Source organism: Anas acuta, chromosome 2, assembly GCF_963932015.1.
Source record: "Anas acuta chromosome 2, bAnaAcu1.1, whole genome shotgun sequence".
Taxonomy (NCBI): domain Eukaryota; kingdom Metazoa; phylum Chordata; class Aves; order Anseriformes; family Anatidae; genus Anas; species Anas acuta.
The window spans coordinates 108,215,879-108,242,360 of record NC_088980.1 but is presented as its reverse complement, the minus strand read 5'-3'; the positions used below and the strand labels follow the sequence as shown (position 1 = coordinate 108,242,360).

The 26,482-nt window shown below is 45.2% G+C and overlaps 1 protein-coding gene and 1 long non-coding RNA gene across 11 annotated transcripts in view; one reads left to right on the top strand and one right to left on the bottom strand.

The window, feature by feature from the left end:
- MTCL1 (microtubule crosslinking factor 1) overlaps window positions 1-22,491 on the bottom strand; it is a 104,732-nt gene extending 82,241 nt beyond the window's left edge. For 3 of the 10 annotated variants that reach the window (XM_068671603.1, XM_068671611.1, XM_068671605.1), the window contains exons 1-3: window positions 21,118-22,489; window positions 10,362-10,586; window positions 8,707-8,865 (exon numbers count right to left, since the gene is read on the bottom strand). In XM_068671603.1, coding sequence (XP_068527704.1) covers window positions 8,707-8,865; window positions 10,362-10,586; window positions 21,118-21,963 — 1,230 coding nt within the window. In that variant the 5' untranslated portion in view covers window positions 21,964-22,489. Of the gene's footprint in view, window positions 1-8,706; window positions 8,866-10,361; window positions 10,587-21,117 lie in introns of all 10 variants that reach the window. The other 7 variants (XM_068671607.1, XM_068671606.1, XM_068671613.1 and 4 more) reach the window with 4 other exon arrangements.
- Window positions 20,667-26,155, top strand: LOC137850975 (uncharacterized). The gene is made up of 2 exons (XR_011092932.1): window positions 20,667-21,123; window positions 22,737-26,155. It is a non-coding gene; the product is annotated as an uncharacterized lncRNA (long non-coding RNA).
- The last annotated feature ends 327 nt before the right edge of the window (window positions 26,156-26,482 follow it).

Sequence of the window (26,482 nt, the reverse complement as noted above, 5' to 3'; positions counted from 1 at the left end):
GTTGACTGGCAACTTACTTGGCTCCTTTCAGTGGCTTCGCCCCATCCAGTTTGAATTTAAAGCAAGTGGGCATCCAAGAAATGCAAGGGTTTGGTGGTGGAGCCATGCTTATCAGTGCAGTGCCTGGCACAGGAAAGTGGTAAAGCCCAATGCTGTAGCATGTGGCAATGTGAAATTCAGCAAGGCGGTCAGATCTTACTCCCTCATGCATGCTCAGACAGCTCGAGTAGTGTGATGTTAATAATAGATAAGTTCTCTGTGCAATAAGTTACATCCTCCTTTCAAAAATGGAGCTGGAGAAGCAAGTGTAAATAATTCATCTGGGAAGAGAAATAATCAATTAACCCTTCCAAGCAAGGACAAAAATCAATGGCGCTGACTTTCCCCCACACAGACATTTCCAGGCAGCACTGCCCGATGGCTGCCAACACCCCGAGCTGACACCTAGCCCTCCATGCAGCATCACCACAACACCCGCCAGCACCAGGAGCATCGGTACGAAGACATGCATCTCCCAGAGCTCCTGTTCTCACTCTGACAGACTGCCTCTTCCTCCTTTCCATCCCGCTCCCCGGAGCTCCCGATGCGAGGATGAAATTCCTGGGGACGTGATATGAAAACAGTTGGCGTCCGCCCGCTGCCAGGCAGCCAAAGTGCAGCACAGCATCCATGTGTCGCAGGAGCAGCGTCACCAAATTCACCCAGCAAACCAACAGTGCTTTTTTTTTTTACAGCTTTCAACTCCCATTTTCATTCAAGTGGAGCTCCTTGATGTGCTAGAGGCCAGATTCAATCATGATCTGTGCTGGCTCCTCTGAGCAGAGTGTGAGACGGGTGTGAGAGCATCCCCAAAACGCATATCCCCCAGCTGCCCATCTCCGCCACAAACACCTCATGATGCATCCCATGCCAGCAGCTGCCAGACAGTTGCAGATCTGAATATCACCAGAGAGTGGCAAGGTGAGGGATATTCCTCATTAGCTTCAGCGTATGCTCAGCTGTGGATACTCCATCTTTAAATCCTAGCTTGCGCTCATCCAAAAACTGTGAAAATATGCTTGCCCTGGGACCAAGTCTTGCCCACACCTTGGCAAGGAAAGCAAATAGTGCTGTCTTCAGCCACTGAAATGTGATTCAGAATTTGGAGACCATGCCTTACTTCCCTCCCCCAAAAACCAGCACTTGTGGATTTGCTACTTAATTTTTACGAGGGCTTGCTAAAGAAAACCGTTAATTATGCTGTTGATAGAATAAGGGTCAGAATGAAAAATAAGCCTGTACTTTTCCCCTGAACGTTTTATATAGATGTCACACAGGCTACAGTTTGTTTGCACTGTCACTGCTGAGGCACATGTGACACACAGCAGGATTATTTTTGGTAGCCGGGTGGAGGATGGGGGAAGGATGCACAGTCTGAGCTCCGCAGAGGTTATCTCCATGCCAGCTTCTGCTATTGCAAGAGTAGCAGTCGTTCAGCAAATGATAGCCTTCTGCTATATTCTAAGAAAAAATTGTGACTAACAGGGCATAGAGATATTTAGTTACTATACAAAGACTATTTCCTTATAACTCTCTAGCAACTATCTGTTCAGTCCCGCAGCTGTGGTAGGTTCCTGCAGCACTTAAGGATATTTCTCCATACACAAAGGCCAAGTGAGGTCCCCCACAGTGCTCGGTAGCAGGGCAATGATGGGGGTGATGTGAAAGGTAGGTTTTCTGCGTGATGTAAAACTCTGCATCTGATCAGCAGCATTACTATTACTTGCTCTCAAAACCGCTCACCTCAAACATCATACTAGGATTTGGAAGCAGTGCCAGATGACTGTTGGCAAGTGTGGTCAAATAACAGATAGTTAGAAAAGAGAAACTAGATAGAGCTTGGTGGTAGTTTATTTGGCAAGCCATAAATTCAGGTGCAGACACAGTTCTACAGTGTCTGTGTGTGTAATGTTCATGGGGCTGGCACTAAGCATTTTGGCATGAGATACTGGCACAAAACCTTTTGAAATGTTTGTTGTTGTTGTTGTTTAAATATATATTTTCAATTTCCAAAAAAGAAATACAGTGAGTTCATTAGAAGATGTAAAATATAGTTCCTCTCAAAAAAAAAGAAAAAAAGTTTCTGTTCACAGAGACTACTTCCCTGTCTGCTACACATTTTGAGCTGAGCCAGATCCATTCCTTCACCTTCCTTCCACCCTCTTTGTGAGTATCAACACCAAGCAGAGCATTTTACTACTTGCATAGCTCCTGAATTGCCATAATGATTATAAATCATCCACTGTTGTTTAGGTAACAATTTATTATTTAAAAAAAGAGGCTGGAGACAAAGTGGTGCTTCAGTAAAACTTTCAACCAGTTAATGGTTTTAGCTGTGATTATTGCAGAATAACTCATTACTTAGGACTGTCAGAAGCAGTAACTTCCAAGCAGGGTTACTGAGTCAACACAGTGATTTTGCTCAGCCCTTTTTACATTACTTTAATCTGTAGCTTGCAAAATCTTCTCTTTTCCCCATTTCTCAGCAAATCCCCATCATTTAAAATCACTGACAACTAAGGAGAGCCATACACTAGAGAAATCAGATACTTCACAGTATAGCCCTATTTCACCCTGATGAGTAAGAAAGTTTAATTTGAGGAATGACTGAGGAACATTATGCGCCACCTTAGTAAACACAAATGAACTCCTAGCTAATGAAAATGCGGGCAATATTTTCTATAAACAAGTATGTTTTTGCTAAGAATAATTTCTTTACCTTCTGTGTATACTTCACACTATATCTATGTGTTTACATCAGCGAGAGAAGAGGAAAAAGTGATTTCAGATTAGAATAACTATGCTTTAAACATATGCTGTATGTATTGCGTCCTACTTAACAGGTTCAAGGCAATGCAAATCAGCTGTCATGCTCAGCTTCAAAAAATAGCCTCCAGATTTTATTTTGCTATATTATAGAGGGAGAGAGCTATAGCCTTCTATCAGAAAAATGCTTTCTTCCTCTAGTGATGTTAAATGGAGTAGTGCACATGTATTTTGGAGCAAAATTGTCTCTAAATACTATGCCTGAAAGATATTTCATCTCATATATACCTACCATTTTTGCAAGCATCTGAATGCAGCTTTTCACTCTGTTAAAAGGAACAGATATTTAAACAAAAAATGACTTTGAAACAACAGTTCTCAAACTGTGCCTCCAAAACCAAGTGTTGCAGGGCAGGAGGAGAGTGTAAGCTCAGGCATGACAGCATCCCCATTAGCAAGTGATCCTTGGATCATAGAGCCTCTGGAGAAGCCATTGTCCTGAAAAAGTCCACGGGTAACCTGGGAAATCCCATTTACTGCTTGTGCTGGTTCTCATCTCTGTCTGTGTCCTAGAGAGATGTTAGAGACATTACTAAAGGCCAGTGGGTTTTCACTTCTCTCCTCTCATGCAGAAATTAATGGGAATGTTTTTTCTTGCCTTCCCATTTGGCCTCTGCCTTTCTTTGTAAAACCACCAGCGGACACGAGCTGCAGCAATGCCTCTCCACCAACTGGAAGTGATTTCCTGAACGACTGTGCCTGGAGAAGAGCACTGGTGCCTGCAGCAGTCCTGACAGCCTGGAAGCACAAATGACTTCAGCGAGTTGCTGGCCAGGAAAGCCTCAGCATCACAGGGGAGATGGCAGCAACACGAGATGTCCTTGTGGGAGAGAAAGCAGCACCTCCGCGCTGCTCCCCTCTGGTCCTGCTGCTTGCCATGGCAATAAAGAGGTTGTCACCTGCTCGGTGTGGCTGTCCCCCAAGCAATAAATGCCCCTTTCTTCCCAGTTACACAGTTCTCATTCATTTCTTGTTAAACCGTTTCATAGCACTCACGTCAAATCTTCCTGCAGCTGCTGCCCTCGTCCCTAATCCTCCCCTCTCTTTGTCTGCCCAGCAGGGCTGCCCGTCCCAACCCACAGCAGTGCCTCCCTTTCTCTTCCCCTGCTCACGATGCCAAGCCCAGACAAAGGGCACACGAAAATACACATTTGGCAGCTGTGGGTAGGAGACCAACTCACCCTCCTCCCTAAAAGAAAGACATTCCCTAAGGATGCCCTCCTGGCTCCAAGGAAGGGGCATTTAGGATGGGTTAGCTGCTGATTGAAGGATGCTCACATCTCAAAGAAAATCCACGTGCCCTTGTCAAAGTTGAGCTTTTGAGAAGGCTCAGCATCTTTGCAGCTGCTCAGGAGAGAACCGATGTGAGCTTCACATTGGTGTTTTATAGCCCCTGACTACAGGACATGCACCTTCTCCTCACAGCTCCTGTATGTCAAGCTTCACCTGCACCACAGAGCAATTAAGAAGGATCCATTTGGGGGTTGCAGGGAGGGAACAGGGATTTCCTCACAATTGTTAGTGGGGCCAGAGTTAGACAACCACTGGAAGACAAGGAAGCTTATCTTCTATTTAACATATGAGTAGAAACCATCCAGTGGCCATCAGCCATATGAGACAGGGACACAGTAGTAACTATATTTGATGATAAAAATTAAAAATCACGTGCTAATAAATAGACATGAAGATTTACAATTATAGTTGCACAGGCAACCTTGATTTGGTTTTGTCATAACTTCTGAAAAATCGATTTTGCATCCCTCTATATATCTATTTCTGTAATGTTCATAATTTTCCCCAAAAAAGAGAACTTTACAAAGTGTTTTCTGAATGCCTGATGGTTGATCAAATTAAATTGTTAACCTACACCAGTATTTCTTATGAGTTGAATTAGGAAACTAGGAAGGAAAAAACAACAATTGAAGAGCTGTTTCCGAGGTAATGTGTCAGTGATAGGGTAACTTATTTTTTTCTCTCTTTTGGCTGCCTATTACCTCAAATGTCCATGTTAATAACCTAGACAACAAGAGGAAAAAGCATGCAAACCTTGGCAATGACATGCATGCTTATCTGAGTTGTGAGGGTGCACGGCCTTTGCTTTTAAAGCTCTAAGGAAGAAGCAGCTTTGGTGAGACACAGAAGATCCTAGCAGATTTCCTAGAAGACACAGCTCTTAGGGACATGCCAATTTTGCAAAGGATGTACTACAAAGAAGTGCTCACAGCAGTAGGAAAACTCTGAAGCTCTGATGAAGAAAGTAATAAGCTGCTGCCACAAAAAAAGGCGTCAGAGGGAGGCCTAAAACCAGCTGAAAAGGCTATGGTAATAAAAAAAGGAAGAGTTGAAGAAGGGAAACTGAAAAAGCAGGTGAATATAATTGTGGGAAAAAAAAATCAATGAACCACAGTGCTGGAGCACTGGGAACAGACAGAATTAGAACAACTTGGCACAGTCAGTAAAGTTAAAAAATATTCAGAGAAATATTATTACCCAGTGGAAGAAATAGCTTCAAAAGAACCAGTAGAAGTATTTCGGGCAAGAGTGCTGAGCTACATAGTAGCCAAAAAAAAAAAAAAAAAAGGGAGAGGGGGAGAAAATAATTATGGGAAAGGAAAGCACCCTATCACTTTTTGGCTAAGAGGGCTGAAAATAATGAAGTAGAGTGGCATGATTAAACAAAGTGAATGTCAGGGTGCTGATGAAAACATTTAGAGAAGAATAAGAATGGTATCTAGTTGGCAAACCTCAGAACTGGATAAAATACACAACTACTGGTCAAAAGCCCTAACTGATTTATATTTTACCTCAAAACACATGTACAGGAACTGTTGCAAAAGACTGGAGGGATGGAGCACGCTTATGAAAAAAGGAAAAAGAAAGAGAGGTGGCATTTACTTAAAAACCCATAACTCATCTGTGATCTGGAAGCTCTTTATTGGAACAATCAGTGAAAACCAGAATATTTTGATGACAGGAGGTACCTGGCAGATGCCAGAACAAAACAAAACAATCTAGATGTGTTTTTGATAGATTATGCAAAAGCTTCTGAAAGCATGTCATGAAATAAGAATTCAGAAGTGTCCAGGACTGGGAAGAGAATTGCATTAACTACAACACAGCAGCAGAGCAGGAGATAAGAACAGTGTGATGGACGTGGCAGGTGACTTCTTGTCACCCTTCCTCTTTGTAGTAATTTTGCTTCTATTAATTGCAAAGCTGAGACACACTGAGAAATGTTATTTAGTGACTAAAGAGGAAAGCTTGTCTCATATCTGCTTAATACGACAATTTGAAAATATATGCTCTGGATGAGGCAAAAATTAATTTCCCAGTTAAAACTGGAAGACTTTTTTGAGAGAGATTAAGAATCCTGTTGGAAGTATCACAGAAGATAGAAATAGGTATGGGGATGAACGAATATGTAACTCCACTGAACGTCATAAATGTTTAGGAATTCCTCAAATGATTACAATACAAATGAAGATAGCTTTAAAGAGTGTTTTCAGAGATGTGTACAATTCTTAAAGATATTTCAGCATGAAAAATACATTAAAGATAACCAACATATGTGCCTTTCACTGCAGTAAGAAATTGGACCTGAGGGAATTGTATAACAGGACAAAGGAGAAGTTTTTCACTGAAATAAACTGTGAACACGAACGCAGATGTGAGAAAACCTTTCTGTTGATCAGAAGATAGAGGAGGGCTGTGAATAGTCAAGGATATTACAGAAAACGGGCATATGGAGAGAGCAAGCACTGCTTAACTGGGTCTTGGGCAATGCTCCAGGACAGAGCAGGAAAGATATCCCTTCAAAGTGGCAGCCTTCGGATAGACAAGATGCACAGGCAGAGTGGAATGGGAAGAAGCTATATGGCCTTTGGGTCACTTTTCTCCTGACATATAAAGAACTAGTTTTCCTACTGGCACATCTGTTACATATTCTTTTAGGGCTGTGTACACATTAAATGCTTCTAAAGAGGAATCACTTCTGGTAGTTATTTGAATACATTTTGAGGGGAGAACTCTGCTTTATTTATTTATTTATTTATTTATTTAGGGTATTTTTCAGCAATGTCAACAGCTTTGCAACTACACACTCATCTGGCACAACTACCATCATGCTCCTCAAACTTTTGGCTCATCTGTCCTTGTGTGACCTGCCAAGGATCTAAACGTCCATCTTCTAACCCACAGTGACCTTGTGATTTTTTTTTTCTGCCTCCCAGAAAAAAAAACACCACTTGTGGTATGAAAAAGCAGAATACATCTTTAAGGACTACTACATCTTATGTCTCACTGTGTGTCCAGGTCGGCATGAGCGCATATCATCATTATACCTGCCTGCTTCTCCTTTCCTAGCTCTCCACCAGCAAAGATGCAAAGACATCTTAGGTGGGGAAATCTACTTTCTAAATAAGAATACATCATTTCTACTTGCAGAGCAGCAGAGGGACAGGTAGGCGAGTTAGCTGGGCCTCCCTGCTCTGCTTGGCTGCAGTAACCTAGGAAGCAGGGTAAATTTAGCCTGGCCAGAGCTACTTTGAGAACGCACACCCACAAACTAGCTTCTTGAATGGTTTAATCCCAAAGACCATCATGCAGTATCTATCAGGCTGTGAGTTAATCAACATCAAACAATACATCGGGTACCAGCATTTTTGTGTGGAATATATATTGCATACCCTGTAACATGGCACTACGCCCATTAAGCACAGCATTCACAAATAACATTGAGAAAGAAGAATAGATAAAACATCATCCAGACCTTTCTTTTGTGTCTTCCTTAAAGGACGCTCCTAGATTACTCCTAAGTAATCTAAGCTATCATAACAACACCTTCTGATAATCTTCCCCATTATGTACAAGATGCTCCAAAACTGCTGCTCTGGGCTCCTTCATCCTCATAACTCAAATTTACAAAGAAATAAAATAGGGGTTGTCCTTATAAAACTGAATCAGGCTTTGTGCCAGCTGACTTGCAAACATTGTTTGAAAGATTAAAATAACACATAATTGCACTGGCTCTCTAAATCTGACCAGGGCTCAGAGGATAAATGCCTTACCTCATTAAGTTTAAATGTTCTACCTCAATCTCGTTTAAAACAGAGCAGAGACCGTGAGCTGCCAATCTGCTGTATGGGTAAGAGAACAGAAATACTGCTACAGACTGGGATACTGGCTCCAGCAAGGAGCCACATTTATTATTTGGCTCTCCTTTATTGTCCCCTGCACCTCAGCTTGCTTGCTTCCAAGGATCTTCACCCAGTATGACTACTTGTCAGCTCCCATTGGTGATCCCTTTTCTCAACAGACAGCGTTTCTGTGCCTGAAGTGCAAATGTTATTTATACATTACAGACCACATTCCTGCCGCCTAACTCATGCTGGTGGCTCCCACTGTCACCACTGAAGAGCACCAGCCAAAACGGCGGCTTGCCTATCTGAACTAACCTCTGAGGGATGAGTCACACACACTTCATTTGACTCTAAAATAGGTGGAAGTCCCAGTCTGGGTAAAGGAAAGTCAGAGATAGCTGGCCTTGAATCAAAGTTAGCTTTGCTCCAGTAGGAAGAGGCCATGAGGAACTAGGTTAAAATGGGACAGAAGCCCTGTGAGAAGCCCTGGAGAAAACCCCCAACACCACTCACCTACCTCTCTATTGCTTCTAAAGTACCAACACACTTGGGATGTATAACAAAGGCGAGGAGAGCTTCAAGACAACTGTACAAGCAATATCTGCAGGCATTTCATGCAAGAATTAGTCTAAGACACTTGAGTGCCAAATTTCTCATCTAACCATCAACACCGTTCTGCATGATTTTCCAGGTTATTGCTTACCTCTTTTAACTTGTCCAGCTCATTTTGCAGTGTCTGTTTTGATACTTCCACCTCAATGATTTGCTGTCTAAGGACTTCATTCTCGTCTTCTGCTTTAACACGTTTCTCCTCCACACTCTCCAGCTCATGGTGCAGTCTGACAGAAACATCTTTGGCTACCTGGTCAGAGAAGCACAAACACATGAAGCAGATCCATGAGGAGCAACACCTACAGCATGTTTGCTACAGCAGAAAACATCCAAGAGACAGCCAAGAGATTTTCAATTCAATTATGAGACTGCTGATGAAAGGTTTCAAGCCTTCCAAATACCAGAATGAATATTCATTTCTAAAAAATAAATCCAAGATGAAAATATATTTGATTACACATCTCCAGCTCTCCCTCCACATTATGCTAAGGCAGTGTCATGGACAGCAGGAGGAAACAAGCAGATACGAAGCAGATACTAAGCACATCAAAGTCCCAGCATAACACACGGATAAAACAAAAGATATTGTGCTGCAAAGTTGACAGGTCATTGATCAAAGCCACATCCATGCAAAGGTCTCATTCGCCCAAATTTGCTTCTCTAGCAGCAATCACAACTTGGCAAGAGTGATAAGAAAGAAATATATGCTAGCTTAGGTTTTCTGAGTCCAGCCTAACAGGAAAGAATATTTACTCCAAAAACATTCAGAATGGTGATTCATCACAAGAAATGATGAATTACTGAATTACAACAATTCAGCAAAAACAAAGCAGACAAAGAAACTCAGTATCTCTTTTACTTGGATTTATATAAAAGGTTTTTACTGAATAATGCATTATTTATATTATGATAAGGTTATCATTTGTTTAATACAATAAAAGAGAAAATTATGTCTGGCATTTTGAAAGGTTTGATCACTTGATATGTCATGTGGATTTCCACTGCTGGGAACCAATAATTCCAGTTTCAGAAGGTTTTATGTTTTGTAGTTTCGAGAACCAGGTGCTTAATAATTCCAGCAGTAAGATATTTTCAAAACAGTTGCATGGTAGCAATAGTCAGAAAGAGAACAAGGAAAGCTAGATAAACATCATGCTTATGCAAACCTTAGCCTCAACAGAAACATTTCTGAAAAAACATAAAGACTGTTTCAGTATGAACAGATTTTACAGGAATTTGAGTTATGGGAATAGTATTTTTATTCTCTATCTGCCCTCCTAAACTGCTGTAACAGTCTGCTTCTGTATGAGACTCAAAAAGAATAGCTTGTTAGGCCAGAAGAAATGTGCCTTTGACAAGTTTTTTTTTTCTGTTATTTGACTTAAGCAAGAAATGAAAGGAAGGAAACAGTATGAACTGGGAAAAGCATATCAAGTTTTGTTTATACAGTTTTGGACATCTAAAGTTTTGAGTAAAGCCAGTAAAACAAAGCCCTTTAAATCTTTCAAGTGCACAAATCTAACTCGACAGCATTTCTTTCATTTGAGGCTAAGCACATGTTTTTTCACTTGCTAACACATCTTTTTATGATGATAAGCTGAACATTTGTATTCCACCACAGAAGAAGGAAATTGGTCCTGACATTTTGAGAACTACTGCCTGTTTCATATGTCACCTTTGCTTCCATTATAGGGAGCCAAGTCCTGCTCTGCTCTATTTTGCTGTGAATATGAATCTCTCACCTACCTTTAAATCTTGTTCCAAGCTCCTAATGAGCTCTCCGTCCACATGGCCTGTTTGTGCAACTTTCAAGCTTTTCTGTTCTGCTTTCCTGAGACGATATTGCAGAATGCGGCAATTCTTATTTGCCCGGTCCAGCTCTCGCCGGAGCTCCTGCAGCTGGTAAACATCTTCCTCTAAATAACTGTCGCGCATTTCTTCCATTTCAGCTCGAAGTTCATCCAGCTCATCCTGTGAAAAGCGAAAACAGTGCTCCATCATACCTTTAAATCTCACCCATGGGAGCAAATAGGAAACATGCTCACTAGGATACCAAGCTAATAGAGCGATACAGATTGCAACAAGCATCTCCAGAAGCCATAGGAACTAAAGTTTTATCCCAACATTGAATAATTACGATGGACCAATGAATGCTTGTTACATTTCTTACAATTGCTTTAATAATTAAAAACAGACCAGATGCTTATCTGTTTCCTGGAACTGGTAGCACCTTCATTTTTCCATCTCTAATAAAAATAAAAAATGCATAATACTTTTCCACTGTCTGAACTGATTCCTTGCTTTATTCAGATTACAGTAAACCCACCTAACAAAGTACCTCAACATCTCTGTGTGACGAGCATTTTTAACAAGCAATTCCTAAAAATGAAATTGTCTCTTTAAAACTGTAAAGGTTCTTTGACATAGGAACTTTCTGCCAAATATTGAACTGCTCCATATGAAAATGCTGCCCCACCTGAGCCCAGCGCCATGGACATTTTGAATGACCGACGGGTTGGGTGTGGGAGAAAATGTTTTTTGATTGTGTGCATACATTTGAATAACAGGGATCACAAGGACAAAATAAACCCTGTGCCTGTGGAAATATAGCCTGGGCATTCCTTTCTGGGCACCCTGAGCTATCCCAGTGCCACCTCATTCCATGAGCAGCACATGCTCTCTCAAGTCAGATTTAAAGATTTATGGCTGAACAGGATCAGCTCTATCATTCTCATTTGTTTAATCTGTGCACGACTGAAGCTCCAGGGTTAAAACTCTTATAAAGGTCTTCCAGGCTCAGGGGTACAAGCCACTGAACTACTGCATGGGAGGAAATCTCTACTAAGCTGGGAAAACAAATCAAGGAAAAGAACAAGAGAAGAATATTTGAAATTAAACAGTAAATTTTAAATTGTTTTCTTTAAAATTGCATTTGATGTTATAAAGACCACATTTCTGTGGAAAACATGAATAAGTTCAAGGAAAACTTGCATTGGGGTTAGCTGCACTGCCACCTCACTTCAGATTTGTAACTGACACTTGAAATACGTGAAGTACGCTAGCTGGAGGGTATTTCACAGGTGGAGAAGACACAGCTATGGAGCTGACATTGATGACAAAGCCCTCTCCGAGCGGGACCATCCTTGCCCAGTCCCACTAGCACAGTGGGGTGCCAACATCCCCCCTCTAGTCAGATACACCATTCACTCCCTCCCATGGCCACACTGGATGGACAGCCCTACTCCTCCCCATATCCCTCTTGCTCTCCTTGAGCTTTACAAACCAACTAAAAAAAGACTTGCCCAATTTCTTTGGCCTCATTGACACAGTTATGTTAGAATAGGAGTGTTACACCCACAACAATGCCACCAATATACAAAAACTCGAATATTTACACAATGATATTTTAACTGAAGGTAGCTGAGCCAGCATCAATCAAATTTTGGGTAAGCCCAAGGCTTGTTATTTCTAAAACAAACACTCTGAGCTCCATGCAATTCTCCCTAAAAGCTCAGAAAGGACAGACTGGGAGAAAGGTTTTCTCCCAACCCCTCAATAACCCTACACATTCTCATTATATTCGGATTTCTGCAGCGTTAAAGTTAAGGTACATCATGCCCTGTAATCTCCCTGGGACAGCTGCAGGAGTAGGGCATTTGGGTGGATGAGAAGCTCCCGGGTGACTCCCTAATGAGCAAGGTTTTAGAAATTGGTTAGAGAATAGCAGTGACTTTTGAACCTGAGAAAAGGAGTACACTGTTGTGTTACCAGTATATTAGCTAGTTGTTTTGGCTAAGGAGATGATTCCAAAACTGCAATCTGTAGCTGTCAGAGCTAATATAGCCCTATGGCATGAACAGGACCCGAGTTATTGCTTAAGGCTGTCTGCAGACTCAGGAACTGAATCACGTACAACTAGATTTAAGCTCAATCATCTTTTAATGGCATCTTCAGAACTCGAATGTTACATTGACAATTTGGTTGCAAATTGAGAATTTTGCAACACAGTTCCACGATGAAGAAAAATATCTGTTAGCACCAAATTAATGGGATCTAGTTTACTTCAAGTTTACTTCTAGTTTACTATGTTTATACTTCAAGGAACAAACAATGGCTTTAGTATATTAAGTGGTCTGCAAAGAGTAATTATAATTTTATTGCTGATCTCTTAAACTTACTCCTTGTCTATATCAGTTTCTGGATTTAGTAAATCTGGCCAGTTTCTAAAGATAAACAACCCACTCCAATTGACTTCAAAGTATTTACTACAGTCAAATTTGGAAAGGGAATCTGTCATCCTTTCAAACAACCCAGTCCCCTGAAACAAGCATCCCATTGAAACTGAAGAGCCTCAAATCCCCTTGGTGGGCATGGAATCTCTCACAGCATTCAGGGTAACTCTGCCTCCAATCCAGACTTGAATACAATATCTTTCCTCCTACCAAAGAAGTTCCCCCCAAAGTTGCAAGCACTGGCAGGAGCTGTATTTCAGTAGAGAGGAGTGTCCTTTACCCCCAGTAAAACTTGCATTTTCTCCATCTCCCTTACCAGCACAACTCTGACTTGGCAAATCTGTGATTTTCTTCTTGCGATTGCCTCTGGTTTTGGTTATATAAATACACAGTTTGCTTTTCTTTGGTTATATAAATACAGTTTCCTTTTCTTTAGTGCAATTTGGCAGATAAACTGAAATTGAGGATACAATCAAGAAAGCTGTATTTTAAAACCATTCATGGTTCTCTCCTCATTTATTTTTATTTATTTATTTATTTATTTATTTTACTGAATTGAGCTTATTTTGTACACATTTTGTTCCCGCTCCCCAAACTTTTATTTAGAAATCAGAATGTGCCCTGAGCCCTTATATTTTGGAATACAGCAGCCTTTGGAGGAGTTTTAAAACACGGCAACATCCATGCAAACACAAGGGAACAAACAAGTCTGACCGTATAAGGAGCAGAAAACTGGCTGTGCAGGCTGCACACGCCAATAGCCTGCCTCCTGCTGCACTGCTGCGTTGCCCTAAGCTCATACCTGCTGGGTCTCCCCAGCCAACACAGAAAAAATAAAAAAGGGTCAGACTGGGTCTTTTTGAGAAGCAAGATGAAGGTATTTTCACATATTAAAAATACATGTATGGGAGCAGGTTCAGGTTTATCATCTCTTGAAATGCAGGAAAGCAGTAGGTCACTCAGATCTTTGTATGACAGCACACAACTGTGGTTACTGGGATAGTCTTTACTGGTTACAGCAAAGACATACTTTTGCTCTTGATATAGCAGAAAGGGTGCAGATGCTCTCAGCTGACAACAGCTAATTCTCCTCAGTGGGTCCTTGTGACTCTGCCATAGGTACTACAAACCTGTGTCAGCATCCACTAAGTCACAGCTGTTACACTTGCACCTACAAAACCAGGGCAGCTTACGGTCCTGTTCTGAAGCGATGTGTACACAGAAAAGAGTGGAAGCTCAGTTAAAGTCTGCTTTATTTTTTTCACACCCTTGGCCGTGTGAAAACTGCCCCAAGTGCCAGGGAAGGGAAAGAAGATATTTTCCAGTCACCTCACTGTCCTTGCAGCTGTCTTGGTGGGATCTCCTAGGCACAAATGCAAGGCTGGCCAGGATGTTAGGCCAGAGACTCCAGCTGAAAAGAGTTTTATTCAAAACCACCAAGAGGAAGCAAACACTGAAAGTGATGATCTGCAGGCCTCACAACAGCCATGGAGAACAGGGAAGTGGAAATTACAATTGAAACTGTGATGGTCCTACTTAAAAACTGGTGACCCCACCACTCTGGAGGAAAACATGTCAGTCATTCGTTCAATCAAAGACACATGCAGGCAAAGCAGAACCTCAGAAAACCCAAACGCAGGAGTCTGGAAAAAACAAAGTGCTTTCACTGCAAGGCAGTTGGAAAGACTATATAATCCCAATCCCTGACTTCATTAAAACGTATTGTTATTATTACTATTATTATTGTGAGTGAGAACTGCAGCTCTTTCTCTCAAGAGGTGTTGAGTTTCATACCGTGGACTTCAATTTCATAAAACTGAAGAGAGAGACCAGAATAGGCACTTAAGAGTAATTAAAATAAACAAACAAGTAAGAAAGCAGGCATCCCTCTTTGTGCATGTAAAAAACAGAGCTTGCACCCTGCCTTAAACAGGGAGGACCTGCTCCAAGATCCCAAACTGGCAATTGAAGTTGCAAGGTTAAGTGCAGGCAGAAGCAGCTTCACTTCGCTGTACGCTCCTGCAGGGGATGAGAGCCTCCTCTTGATCCCCTTTAATTTACTGGTAATTATGTTATTGACTTCAGTAAGAACAGCAGCAGGCAGAGAGTCCTGCAAGAAAGAACATTGTTTAGGAAAAAGCCCAACTGCTTTTCTTTCCAGATGTCACGCTGGTCATAAGAAAGGAAAAGCGGAAAGTGTGGGAAATGAAACCACTTTCTAACTGGCAGCTCCTTCTAAATTTGCAGTAGAAATCCAAGTTGCTCCTGAGTCTGGCTGCTTATGCTTTAAGGAACCCAGTTCAGATGACTTCCTAAGGGCCGGCTGCTTGGGGTCTAATGGGGATCACCCATCTGGGCAGCTGCCTGGATGCAGGGTCACGCATAAAGAGCTGCTCCGTTTGAGGGATTCCCCTAGACTCCAGTGGGAAAGCAAGAGAATTAGGATTCACTGTTGCCACATCCATGCACTAAGCCAAGGTGAACTGGTTAAAAGGGGAAAGAATGTGTGCAGTTTACATTGCTGCATAGCCCAAATACATACTGATGGTGTAATTCCACATCTGCACCGTGCAAATTGAAGACCTGCCTGTCAGAAGAGAAGCCATTACCCCATTAATACCTTTATTGATGTCATACTTTTTAAATATTGATTTAATTTATAACAAAGTATAATTAAGAGTAAATTATAGGAATATGCCCTGTTTGGGATTCTTAAAAAAGAGAGAGAGAGGAGTCAGGTCTTGCAGCTATTACACTGAGTAACCTGTGCTCATACATATGAGTCATTCCCAGTGAAGGGAACAGGAATACTTGCACAACTGACTGGCGGTGTCTACCTGGCCAGTCTGGCCGAGATCCGTAATGAGGTTTGAAGGCAAATTTTCCAGTCATCCCCACCACCTCCTGTTTTCATCCACACAGCCTGCGGAGCACACACGAACTGTATTCCTTTGGGAATAAAACACCCGGAGAGCTACGCTCCAAGGGTGCTCCAAATGTGCTCCATTACTCTTGCATCCTCTGGACAGCTTTAAAACACCAGAATGATGGAGACATTTTATTCAGGAAACCCAGTGGATGTAGAAACCTCAGTAAGGATGAAGAAACTTCAATAGAGGTTGTATAGATACTGAATTCTTTCCTATGCATTTACAATTATGTATACCAACAAACTGAAAGTTTTGAGGCTCTGTTGAAGTAGAACACGTCAGTGTCTAGATGGTAATATCTGCAAACTAGGAACGTATCAGTGCCCAGAAGTTAAATACTAGCTTGGTAACATCTGCAAACAAGGAGTAGAAAAACAAACATACAAAACCAATAAGTACAGCATTTAAGCAAATGCAAGCAAAGCATGAAATTCAATTGTCTATGTAAAAAGTCTAAGTGTTGTTTAATTTAGCCAGAAGTCATATTTATAGCTTATGCCAGTAGCTTTTCTAAATAAAAGGTTATTTAAAATAAGTTAAATCAAATGTGGGGAGAGCGAGGAAGAAAGGATGGGTGGAAATTACAGTGGGTAACCGCTATGGTACTGGCAAATCCAGGAGTTCTAGAAAGGCCTTGAAAAATATGAGATTCACGAACTGCAATTTTATGTAATCTCTGTTTTTGTATTTTAAATATCTCAAACCATCTTTATGTAGGAGACGGTGTTACTGCTAAGGAATAAACACATCCCCCTTATCACTTTACCCGCTTTGGCAGAGCTGCAGTAGGGATAAATACGCTCTAAAAGGCTTTGGTTGTGAAGAAAGCAACAACCATTATTGTTGCCTCTTGCAAAATACACTAAGGAACTGAAAGCCCCTGGGCCCCTGATTGTATTGTTTAGCTCTCAAACCAAACTACTTTAACATAGCCTTGCACTGACCTGGTGCTGCCTGAAGCTTGCACGACTTCCCAAGGCAGAACACCGGAGGTGTGAAACAAGATGAGAACCAAAAACTCACACGGTTGTGAGCAGCTGCTGACTTCAGGGCTGCTTGGAGTGTGCAGGATGTGAGAGAGAGAGGAGCGTCTGGCAGCTTTTCTGTTTCACTCAAGCACCGGGCCTGTGACTGTGCCAGCACGCTTCCTCTGCTGGGGCAGCTGAAGCCCTGGGAGCACTCATCTGATGGATGCACCACCACCACCAAACCTCCTGAGCACTGGAGATGGAGGTTATGTCCTGGTACATCGCCTCTTCTACCCTCCAGGCAGCAAAGGGCTTTGGTGGGGACACAGCTGGGGCCACCAAGGCCCCATCCCTTTCCCCTATTCCCCCCCAAGGTGATGTTTCCCTCCAGCAGCTGGCCGTGGGCCAATGCCCATCACACAGGCTGCAGGCCCAGAGCAGGATTATTGCTGCTATTTGCTTCAGGAATACCAGGTACCAGGTGAGATGGCAGGGGAACCTCTGTTTTTGCTTTGTTTTGCTGAACCCTGTCACCCTCGCTAAAGGAAATATTTGGTCCCGTCACTTTGCATTGTTCTTTGCTTGGCAAAGATCCTTTGATACACAAGTGAAGTTCACCTCAAGCATACAGACTCAAGGACCTACAGTTTCAAGGGAGCTGGGAAATACAAGAACCTCATGTGACACACACTGCAGTTTTAAACAAAAATGAGCTTTGTGTAGATATATCAGGGTGCAGTAAGGTGCCAGGAGTGGCCACTTATTCCCCTTATATACACCCTGAGTCACAGATAAAAATGAATGTAGAAAGAATAAGACAAAGCAAGATAAACAAGGTGATCATCTAAGATATCCTAGATAGCTTAGAATATATTTTTGTGCTAGTCTGCACAGTAGTAGCATCTAGGGCATGTGAACTTGTACCAAGACACTCACAAACACTCAGTGAAGCAAAGCGAGCACCAGTTTCATTTAAGAACAGGAAGAAGTGTTACACTTCATGGACAAGGCTTTTTTTTTTTTTTTTTTTTTCCCCAAATAGTGTCCGTGAAGGATGTAAAGAGAAAAACATGTGTCAGACTTGTATTTCATAAGTCAAGTATCACTGCTGTTTCTGGTAACAAGCTTACTTAATTAAAACAGCCTGAAACAAACTTATGCCAAGATAAAGTGAGAACATCTTTAATTGCTAAAATTTAGTCCCTCTCCCTTAGGAACCCTGATCCTTTAGAGGGATCTGCACCACAAGGAGCATCTTTCAAAGCTTCCCAGGACTTGCACAGTCCACAATGGTTCTCCACAGGCAGTATTTTGCTCCTACAAATGGGACCAGACAGAAGTAACTAAACCTATACCTTCCACTAGCATTTACCAATGAACTTCTGACTACAGAGGCAGCCACCATGACATAATTCCACTCTTTCACCTCAACAAATAAGTGACACCTTTTTAATTGCTGTTGTAGTATTACAGCCTTTCAGCATGTTACACGGGAAGGTTATGCAAGAAACTCCTGAAACTGAAATCAACAATGAAATTTCACAGAGGTAGTAAAAGGGAAACTGCACCATGGGAACACTTATCCCGAGCTGCTTCATGTATATGCTTCACTTTACAGACAGTTCGCTACTTCTGGAGCCAAAGCCCCATCTAGCATGAAATCACAGTGCCAGGAAATACATAGGGTGGCAACTTTATATCAGGTTGAGATCAGGCTCACAGTATGTGGAGTCTCAGACAACTGGAGCACCAACAGCTTGTTCTGCAAGGCTTCCATGGAGAGTTCTGGGAGACCTTCTAGTCTCGGGGTAGAAATAAAGACAAGTGATTGTGTTCACTTTGTTTCTTCTAGAAGCCCTTTTATCTCCAGTAACCATTACAGTTAAATAAGTCTTTGTATACAATGTGTTCATATATATACACACAGAGAGAGTACATTCTATATCCTGGTATAGAGATGTGAAAGAGATGTGAAAGTCCTTTCTATGTGAAAGAGAAATTTCCCTGGAATAGGCTCTAAAATCATGTGCACTTACTGTTGCATTCCAGATGTAGGGAGGGAAGAGGAGTGAACTCTACAAAATTCAGCATACGGACACGCTCAGGAAATTAATGTTTTCTTCTGGGATTTATCTAATCATTTGTCTATTCACAGCTGACAGCCTCCCCATTATTTCTTAACCCCCTCCAGTTAAACAAGAAACAAAGCTCGCTCCTTCACCAAACAAGAGAACTGCCTTGTAAGAAACGCAAGAAACAAACCCACACGTCAACAGCTCGCGCAACACTGTGGTTTTAATTTGCGGAAGACTAGAGAAGTGCTTTAATAAGTTTCCCTAGGAAAGGAAAAGAAAATTTGGGAATTCTCCCGATGGCTTCTGAGCTGTCAGACTGATTCCAACCCATCTGGGAGAGGAGCAGTGCTTCCAAGACTTTATGCACCAGGGTGGCCAGGGAGAAGAAGAGTCCACAGTGCCAATCCAGGGATTTCCAGACACCAGCAAATGCCCACTGGAAGTCTACTAGATCCCTAAGCAAGCAGCCTGCATTACTCTGCAGGTCTCTGAAATGCTTGTGGCCTGAAAAGGTTACAGCCCAAATCAAAGGAGGGTTGGGACCTGACCGCTGCAGGTGATGAAGACACCAAGGTGAAAGACTTGAAGCCACACAGAGGTAGACATTTCAGCCAATGTGGAATGAAGTTCTTTACCTAGGACTTGCCAATGCCAAACCCTAATGAGAATTGGTCCTAGGCAATTCAGACAAACACTATTTTCTGCTTCCCACAATTACAAATTGTCTTCAGTACGAAGCAGGAGGATTAACACATTCTTCATACTGTGTGAAAGTATAAGCACAATTGTGGAAATCCTGTAACAAAAAGTAATGTCCAAAGAGATGCTTTTCTGGGTATTCCTACACTCCTGGCCTCCAAGACCTCTGCTGGCAATGCCAGTTTGCCTACTCCTGAAAGCAATTCCTATTACCAACCCAGATTTTGTTACATCTCCTCTTGTTTCTGGGCTGTTAAGTAAAACAGAAGCTTTTGATAAAGGCTCTCAATGTCGCTCATCATTTTATAGACTTTTATTACATTTCCCTGATACACCCCAGAGTTTTCCAACAAATGAGTGCTATAAAGGCTCTGCTGTCTGCCAATCACTGTTATTGGTCTACTTCTGTGTTATCCTTTTCTAGATGACCAGTGGTGCCCACAGTATTTCAGGTACACCCACTGGTCCACATAACAGCTATGGCTCTATAAAACATTAGAATATTTTCTTTCTTATTCTCTGTTCAGTTCCCAATGAAATCAAACATTTTGCCTGCACTTTCACACTGAGCAGCGATTTGCATTGCTCCTTCTCTCAGGATGCTCCTGAGCTGACACAAGGCATTTAAAACCTAGAAAAGTGCACATTCAGTCCTTCTCTCTGAGTGCTTCAGATTTTCAATATTGAGATTTATTTCCCGTCCTCTGCCTTCATTTCTCACTCATTCACCAGGGCTAAGCCTCCAATCATGTTCTGCCCAGTCTTTGCTGGACTTGACTTCAGATTAAGAAAAACTTCATGCCGTCTGAAGATTTTGCTGTATCATTGCTCACTCCTTTCTCCAGTTCATTAAGCAGCACCAGCCCCAGCAGAGAACCTTGCGGCACCCCTGCCGCTAACCTTTTGCTATGCTGAGCATCGTTTCTCATCCCTTAGCCAAAACCCCTCGGCAAGCCCAGTTCACATCTTTGCCATCCTCCTCTCACCCAAGGTTACACCCAGCTCCAGCCCTCACTCGAGCAAAACTCCCGTAGATTTCTGTGGTTGTTTTGACTAAGTGGAGTTTGCAAAATCAGGGAACAAACATTGTTGTCACCTGCAGCAGCGTCAAGCGGCGCAGTACCCACGCTTACACGATTATCCGACTCTGTTTATTTATAGCTCTGTATGGATGTAGCCTCTCCGCTGTGCCAAAAGCTCATATTCTAGGGACAAGCCCAACCAAAGGTTTCTGCGGGTCAAGCCGGCTCGGAGCACAGCACGCCTGAATTTAGCTCTCCTGCCTCTCGGGGGATGCATGCACAGAGCTGTCCGAGGGCGCACCTTTGGTTGCGGGTGCTGTTGCACGTCAACTAGAAAGAAAAAGGGAAGAAGCAAGGACGCAGCGCTGCCGGCCTTCCCGGACCGAACAGGGAAACCGGTTCCTTCTTATTTAACGGGCGGAATTGAGGAAAAGCAAGCAGTTCCTGGAAAGCGAGCCCTCGCTCCCCGCCGCTTCGGGAAGAGTTTGGCTTTTGCCCAGCCACCACCGCAGCGAGCGAGCCCAGGCTGCCGGCACCGGGTTACCCCGCATCCCCCCAGCCCCGCCGCTCACCCACCTTGAGGTACTCGTTCTCGGAGCGCAGCTCCTCCACCTCCCGCTGCAGCTCCTCGGGGGCCGCCCTGCCCGGCTCCCCGCGGCTCGGGGCTCGCCCGGCTGCGGGCTGCGGCCCCGGGGGGGGCTCCCCGCGGACCCCGGCCGCCGGAGGGGCTCCGCGGGGCTCCCGGTCGCTGGAGCCGGTGCCGGACTCGGCGTCGCTGCTGGCGGCCGGCGCCGGGCGCTGCTCGTCGGAGAGCGGCTCGGAGGGGCAGTCGGACAGGTCGGAGCTGCTGTCCGTGTGCCCCACGCGGGCCAGCACCGCCGCCGCCGCCGCCGCATGGCCGCTGCCCGGCGGGGCTCCCCGCTTCGCCTTCCTGCCCTTGCCCCCCGCCGCGACCCCCTCGCCGCCGCCGCCGCCGCCGGGCTGCCGCCCCCCGGGCCGCCCGCCGGGGCCCGGCTCGGCTCCGCGGGGCGCCCGCTTGGCGCAGGGGGCGGCCTTGGAGCCCGGCCGGGCGGCGGGGGCGGCGGGGCCGGGGGCTGCCTTGGCCCCCGGGGCGGCGGGGCGGCGGGGGAGCCGGCCCTGCGCCGCCAGCAGCCCCGCGGCCGGAGGGTGGTGGGCGCCCGGCTGCGGCGAGGCCGGCGGCGGGGAGGGTCGGCCGGGGAGCCCGGGGGACTTGGGGGGAGCCGGGGGAGGCTTGGAGGCGGCGCTGGAGGCGGCGGAGCGGGCGTGCAGGTCCTTGAGGAAGGGTCTGGCGGGCGAGGGGGCGCGGTGCGGCCGCTTCTTGTCGGCGTGGGGGTGGTGGTGGCCGGGCGGCGGCCGCAGCGAGTCGCCGGGGCCGGGGCCGGGGCCGTTCAGCGCCTCCATGGCGAGGGCCGGGGGCGCCGGGGGGGCGGCCGGCGGCGGAGCTCGGCGGCAGTGGCAGCCTCCTGCAGCCTCCCCGCCGGCTTTCTCATCACTTCTGCTTCGCCCAGACACAGCCCTCGCACTTTTCTCGCCCGAGCCCTGTCTCCCTGCCCCCTCACCCCCTCCTCCTCCTCCTCCTTCTCCTCCTCCTCCTCCTCGCCGCTCTCTCCCGAGCACTGATTTGCTTCGGCGAAACGAGCCCAAATCCCTCAGCGGCGGCAGCCGCCGCCTTCTCCTCCTCCTCTTCCTCCTCCTTCTTTTCTTCCTCCTCCTCCTCCTCTCCTTCCCCTCCCGCTCCCCTCTCCGCCTGGCTCAGCTCAACTTATGATGCCTCCCCAAAAGCCTCCCTCTCCCCTCCACCCGGCCCGCAGCCCCCTTAACCCGGCCGCCCCCTCTCAGCCCACCGGCGCCGCTGCCCCCGGCCCCGCTCGGTCCCGGTGCCGGCCCCGGCTCCGGCTCCTGAAATAGCCCCGCTGCTGCCGGGGCCGCTCGGGCGCGGCGCTCCCCGCCTGTGCGCAGGATCCGCCCCCTCTGTCACGGCGCCAGGCTCCCTGCCAGCTCCTTCTCCCCTCCAGCTCCCCGCAGCCTTCAGCACAGGGGCGCCGCCGGCAGCCGCTTGCTGCCAGAAACCCTGATTTTCGGGCGGGGAGTTTGTATTTCCCAGCCATCGGCGTTGCACGTTGCTTGATTTATTTTTTTTACCATTTTATTTATTTATTATTATTTTTTTCCAGCTAAGACTTGGCGAAAATCCTTTCTCCGGCGCTTTGCAGCAGCCGCCGCATCACCTCCTCGCTGGCGGCAGGCACCGAGCTCGCCCAGAGGCAGTGCCGAGCATCCCGGGCACCCAGCGAGCTCCTGGCTGTGGCTCCGAAAAACACGGGGGCCGTCCTTTCGGGGTCCGTGGGATCGGAGCCCTTGCGTTTATTTGCAAAACGCCCGGAGAGCCCCTAAAAAAAAAAAAAACAAAAAAACAAAAAAAACAAGGGAGCGGAGCTGGAGCGTGGGAAAGCGGCGCGGCGGCGGCGGGGATGCTCCGGGCTCCTCCGCTCGGCTCCCCGGTGTGTCACGGGCAGCTGGTGACGCCACCGACAACGTCATCGTGCAACAAGTGACGTCGTTTGGCGAGAGCTGCTGCAGCGGGGGAGAAAAGACCCGAGGGAGAGCCGGGGCTGCGGGGGCAGGAGGGCAGCGCCCCGCCGCGGGGCAGCAGCGGAGTGCCGGGGGTGGTGGTGGAGTTATTTCGGTTTGTTTTAACCATCCAGAAGCTAAACAAGCCTCCTTTGCTGAAATCCTGGAGCGAGAGATGCTGTGTTTCATCCGAAGAAGTATTATTACGAAAATATTAAATGTTAGGGATGATAGGAATCAGGAAGGGATGTCACCGCTCTCCCTTGGGTCCAGTTACAACTTTCAAGGATACGCCATAATTCCAGCTTCTCTTAGCTTTGCAATGTGTTTTAGTCCTGTGATGAAAGGGGAACTGCTCGGGACTGATTTATGAGTACTCTGGTTTGACTCGGTTGCCCCACGAAAACAACACTTCAAATCAAAAGGAAAATGAAAGGAAAAAGTATGGCTCAAGATAAGCCACTTTCCTGCAAACAATAGCTGAGAGACAGTGCCAGGCTTCTTTGCACTGGAGGGGAAGAGAATTAGGGAGGTGGAGAAAGGAGCACATTCACAAAAGGCTGGGAATTAGCTGGCAGAGTTAATCCGAGACACTTCAGTGCCTGGCAGAGTCCAGTTTGCTTTGGAAATTTACCTTGCAAATTTCACATCACAAATACCAAAATATAGATTATTTTTGCTTATTTTATGATTTTTTTCCCCACCAAATGCTTTATTTTTGAAGGGTCTTTTTGTATGTCCATGCGTCGTCAGCCATGAGCTCCCAAAGGTGAGGATGAGGAGCTGAACTCAGCCTGGATCCCCAGTAAAGAGAAGCCAGGCTCAGAACAATTACAGGCTCACAGCGGGGCAGGGTGGCCTTGGATCAGGAGGGGGACTGGAGAGCAGATACCTCCATAAATGTCTACCCTTGTGCTCTGTGAGCCTTCCTTTCCTCTAAGCATACAGGCTGGTTATCCCCTGCACTCAGAGGCAGCACCAGTCCAAGGAGGCGTCGTAATAAAGTGCCTCGTTTACATTGATACTCACACAAAATAGCCTGGGACCAAAAACAACAGCAGCATACATCGGGCTGAGACGAATGCTCGGTCACGCCAAGATCCCTTTAGGTTTTTCTGGCGGTAGAAAGCACTCAGTAACAAAGCCGTGCAGTACCAGGAACCCTGCCGGGCACGTGCCTGGCTGGGTGCAGATGGCAGATTTCTGTGGCCTGAGCCCAGCTGTGGCAGCTTGGCTGGGTTCCTCCGTCCTCTGCTGTCTGTGTCCAACACCATTTGGAGGTCCCTGGAAGAGGGGCATAAATGGGCTTGGCAAGAGTGAGAATAGGACCCTAATATGACAGCTAAGTACATACCACAGAAATCTCTGTTGGGCTAGGCAAATGCCCAGTAAGGGCTGCTGATATCATGTTTCTTATTTATTTATATCAAACCATTTTTTCCCTTTACTTAAATCTCACTGATGGTTCTCATAGGAACGTGTAGGCACCGACTATCACGCTTAACCTAATTCTCCTCTCCCATTCTTTTTATTTGCTTGTAATGTCCAATTGTTGTCTCTTATCGTAAATTAGTCATACACTCCCTGGTGGGGGAACAGTTTCTTATATGCTTGTGTGACTCTTAACATAATAGGACGCCTGGGTGTTGGTTGAATAATACAAATAATCAGACATAACACTTCTACAACAAATTTATTTTGGCAGCGCTGATATCCTTTGTCCAATTTATGCAGACATTTGATAACTGAGTAGTATTTGCACAAATAATTATGAAAAGTAGATGCTAAGCCTGACTACTTAGATTAGCTATCACATGTTTTACAAAGTGTAAGGCACAGCTTGGCAGTGCAGGGCTCCCTAAATTCCTTTCTAGGGCTGAGGCACAAGAGAGTTTACAATTACTTGGAGGAGATGTGAAGAGACTCAATCTAAATGTAAATTTGTCCCTCAGCCGGCCCAGCTTACAGTAGCCTAAGCCTAAGCTGTTATTTTCTCCTATTTCAAATCCCTGTTTCAGATCTACTTGAATGATACCCTAAGAGCAGCCGACTTGTAATGGCCAGACTCGGAGCTGCGAGGGAGCACTCATGTGTACAGAACTAACGCAAACACTAAATGAAGACACAAATGCATCTACCCAGTCTGTTCGTGTGGATAAAACAGCATATACCTGTTTGAGTCTGTCATTATTCCCCCTTTATATGTTGCAGATCATGAGTTGTAATTTCTTTGTGGCCACATTGTGCTCTGTGATTATACTGTCCCAGAGGAATCCTCACTGTGGCCAGCAGGTGTTACAGTAACACATTGACAACAAAACCCATGAATAGCTTCAACAGGAAAATGTGTAACATTGAAAGTTCACTTTTTTTTTTTTTTTTTTTTTTTTTTTTTTTCCCCAATCTGTTTTCCTCTGCTCTCTCTCCTTGGGGGATCCAAAGCTCCAAAGACCTTTTCTAAAGCTTTATTCCTAGTCCCCAGAGTCATATCTAGATTGTGACTGCTTGTTCCTTATTTGTACAAAACCCCGCTATTAAAAGTCTTAGATCTTTACTGTTAAAATATTACCAATTGCCAGAATTCAGCCAGGGAATGGAAATAATTGCATGAACAGGCTCCTGTAAAGGACCTCAGTACCAGGAGAAGGGCTTAGGCAGAGTTTAAGCACCTTCACCCAATGCTGTGATTCCCCCAAAACCCACCACCCAACCAACCCCACAGGCACCTAGCCCTGCTGGCCACCTTAATTTTGGCTGTAAAACCCCATGGGTGACGGTGACCAAAGCTGTCTCCCTGTGGGTGCCCACGCTGGGTCCCCAGGGATGAAGCCCTCCTGTCCTTCCCAGGCACGGAGCTGCCCCCTCTCCCTGTCCAGCCAGCTCTGGGTTGGGCACCCCTGCCCGGGCTGAAATCTGCCCTCCCGCCTGACTGCATGCATAGTACAGCCAATATATGTCCAACACATCCAGTGGAGGAGAAAAAAAAATAAAGAACAACAACAAAAAAAAAAACACCCAAAAATAATATATCATGCTGTTATACTAAAGGGTATCTCTAAATCTCAAGCACCAAGCAGCACATACCATCCTATCAGGGTTGTACAGGGCTCAGAACTAAGCAAGTCAAACATGCACTTTCCCATGTTAATGAATTTGTACTTTTCCTTCTCACAAACCAGCTGCGACCTCAATAAACACCCACGTGCACACTTCAGAATTTATCATCCGCTCACCACTGCAGGCGCAAGCACCTAGGATCTTGTATTGTCATTGTCTGTAGCACAGCACTACTGAATACCACTCATTTTCTAGCTTCTTAACTTTCAAGGGATGATTTACTGCATTTCAT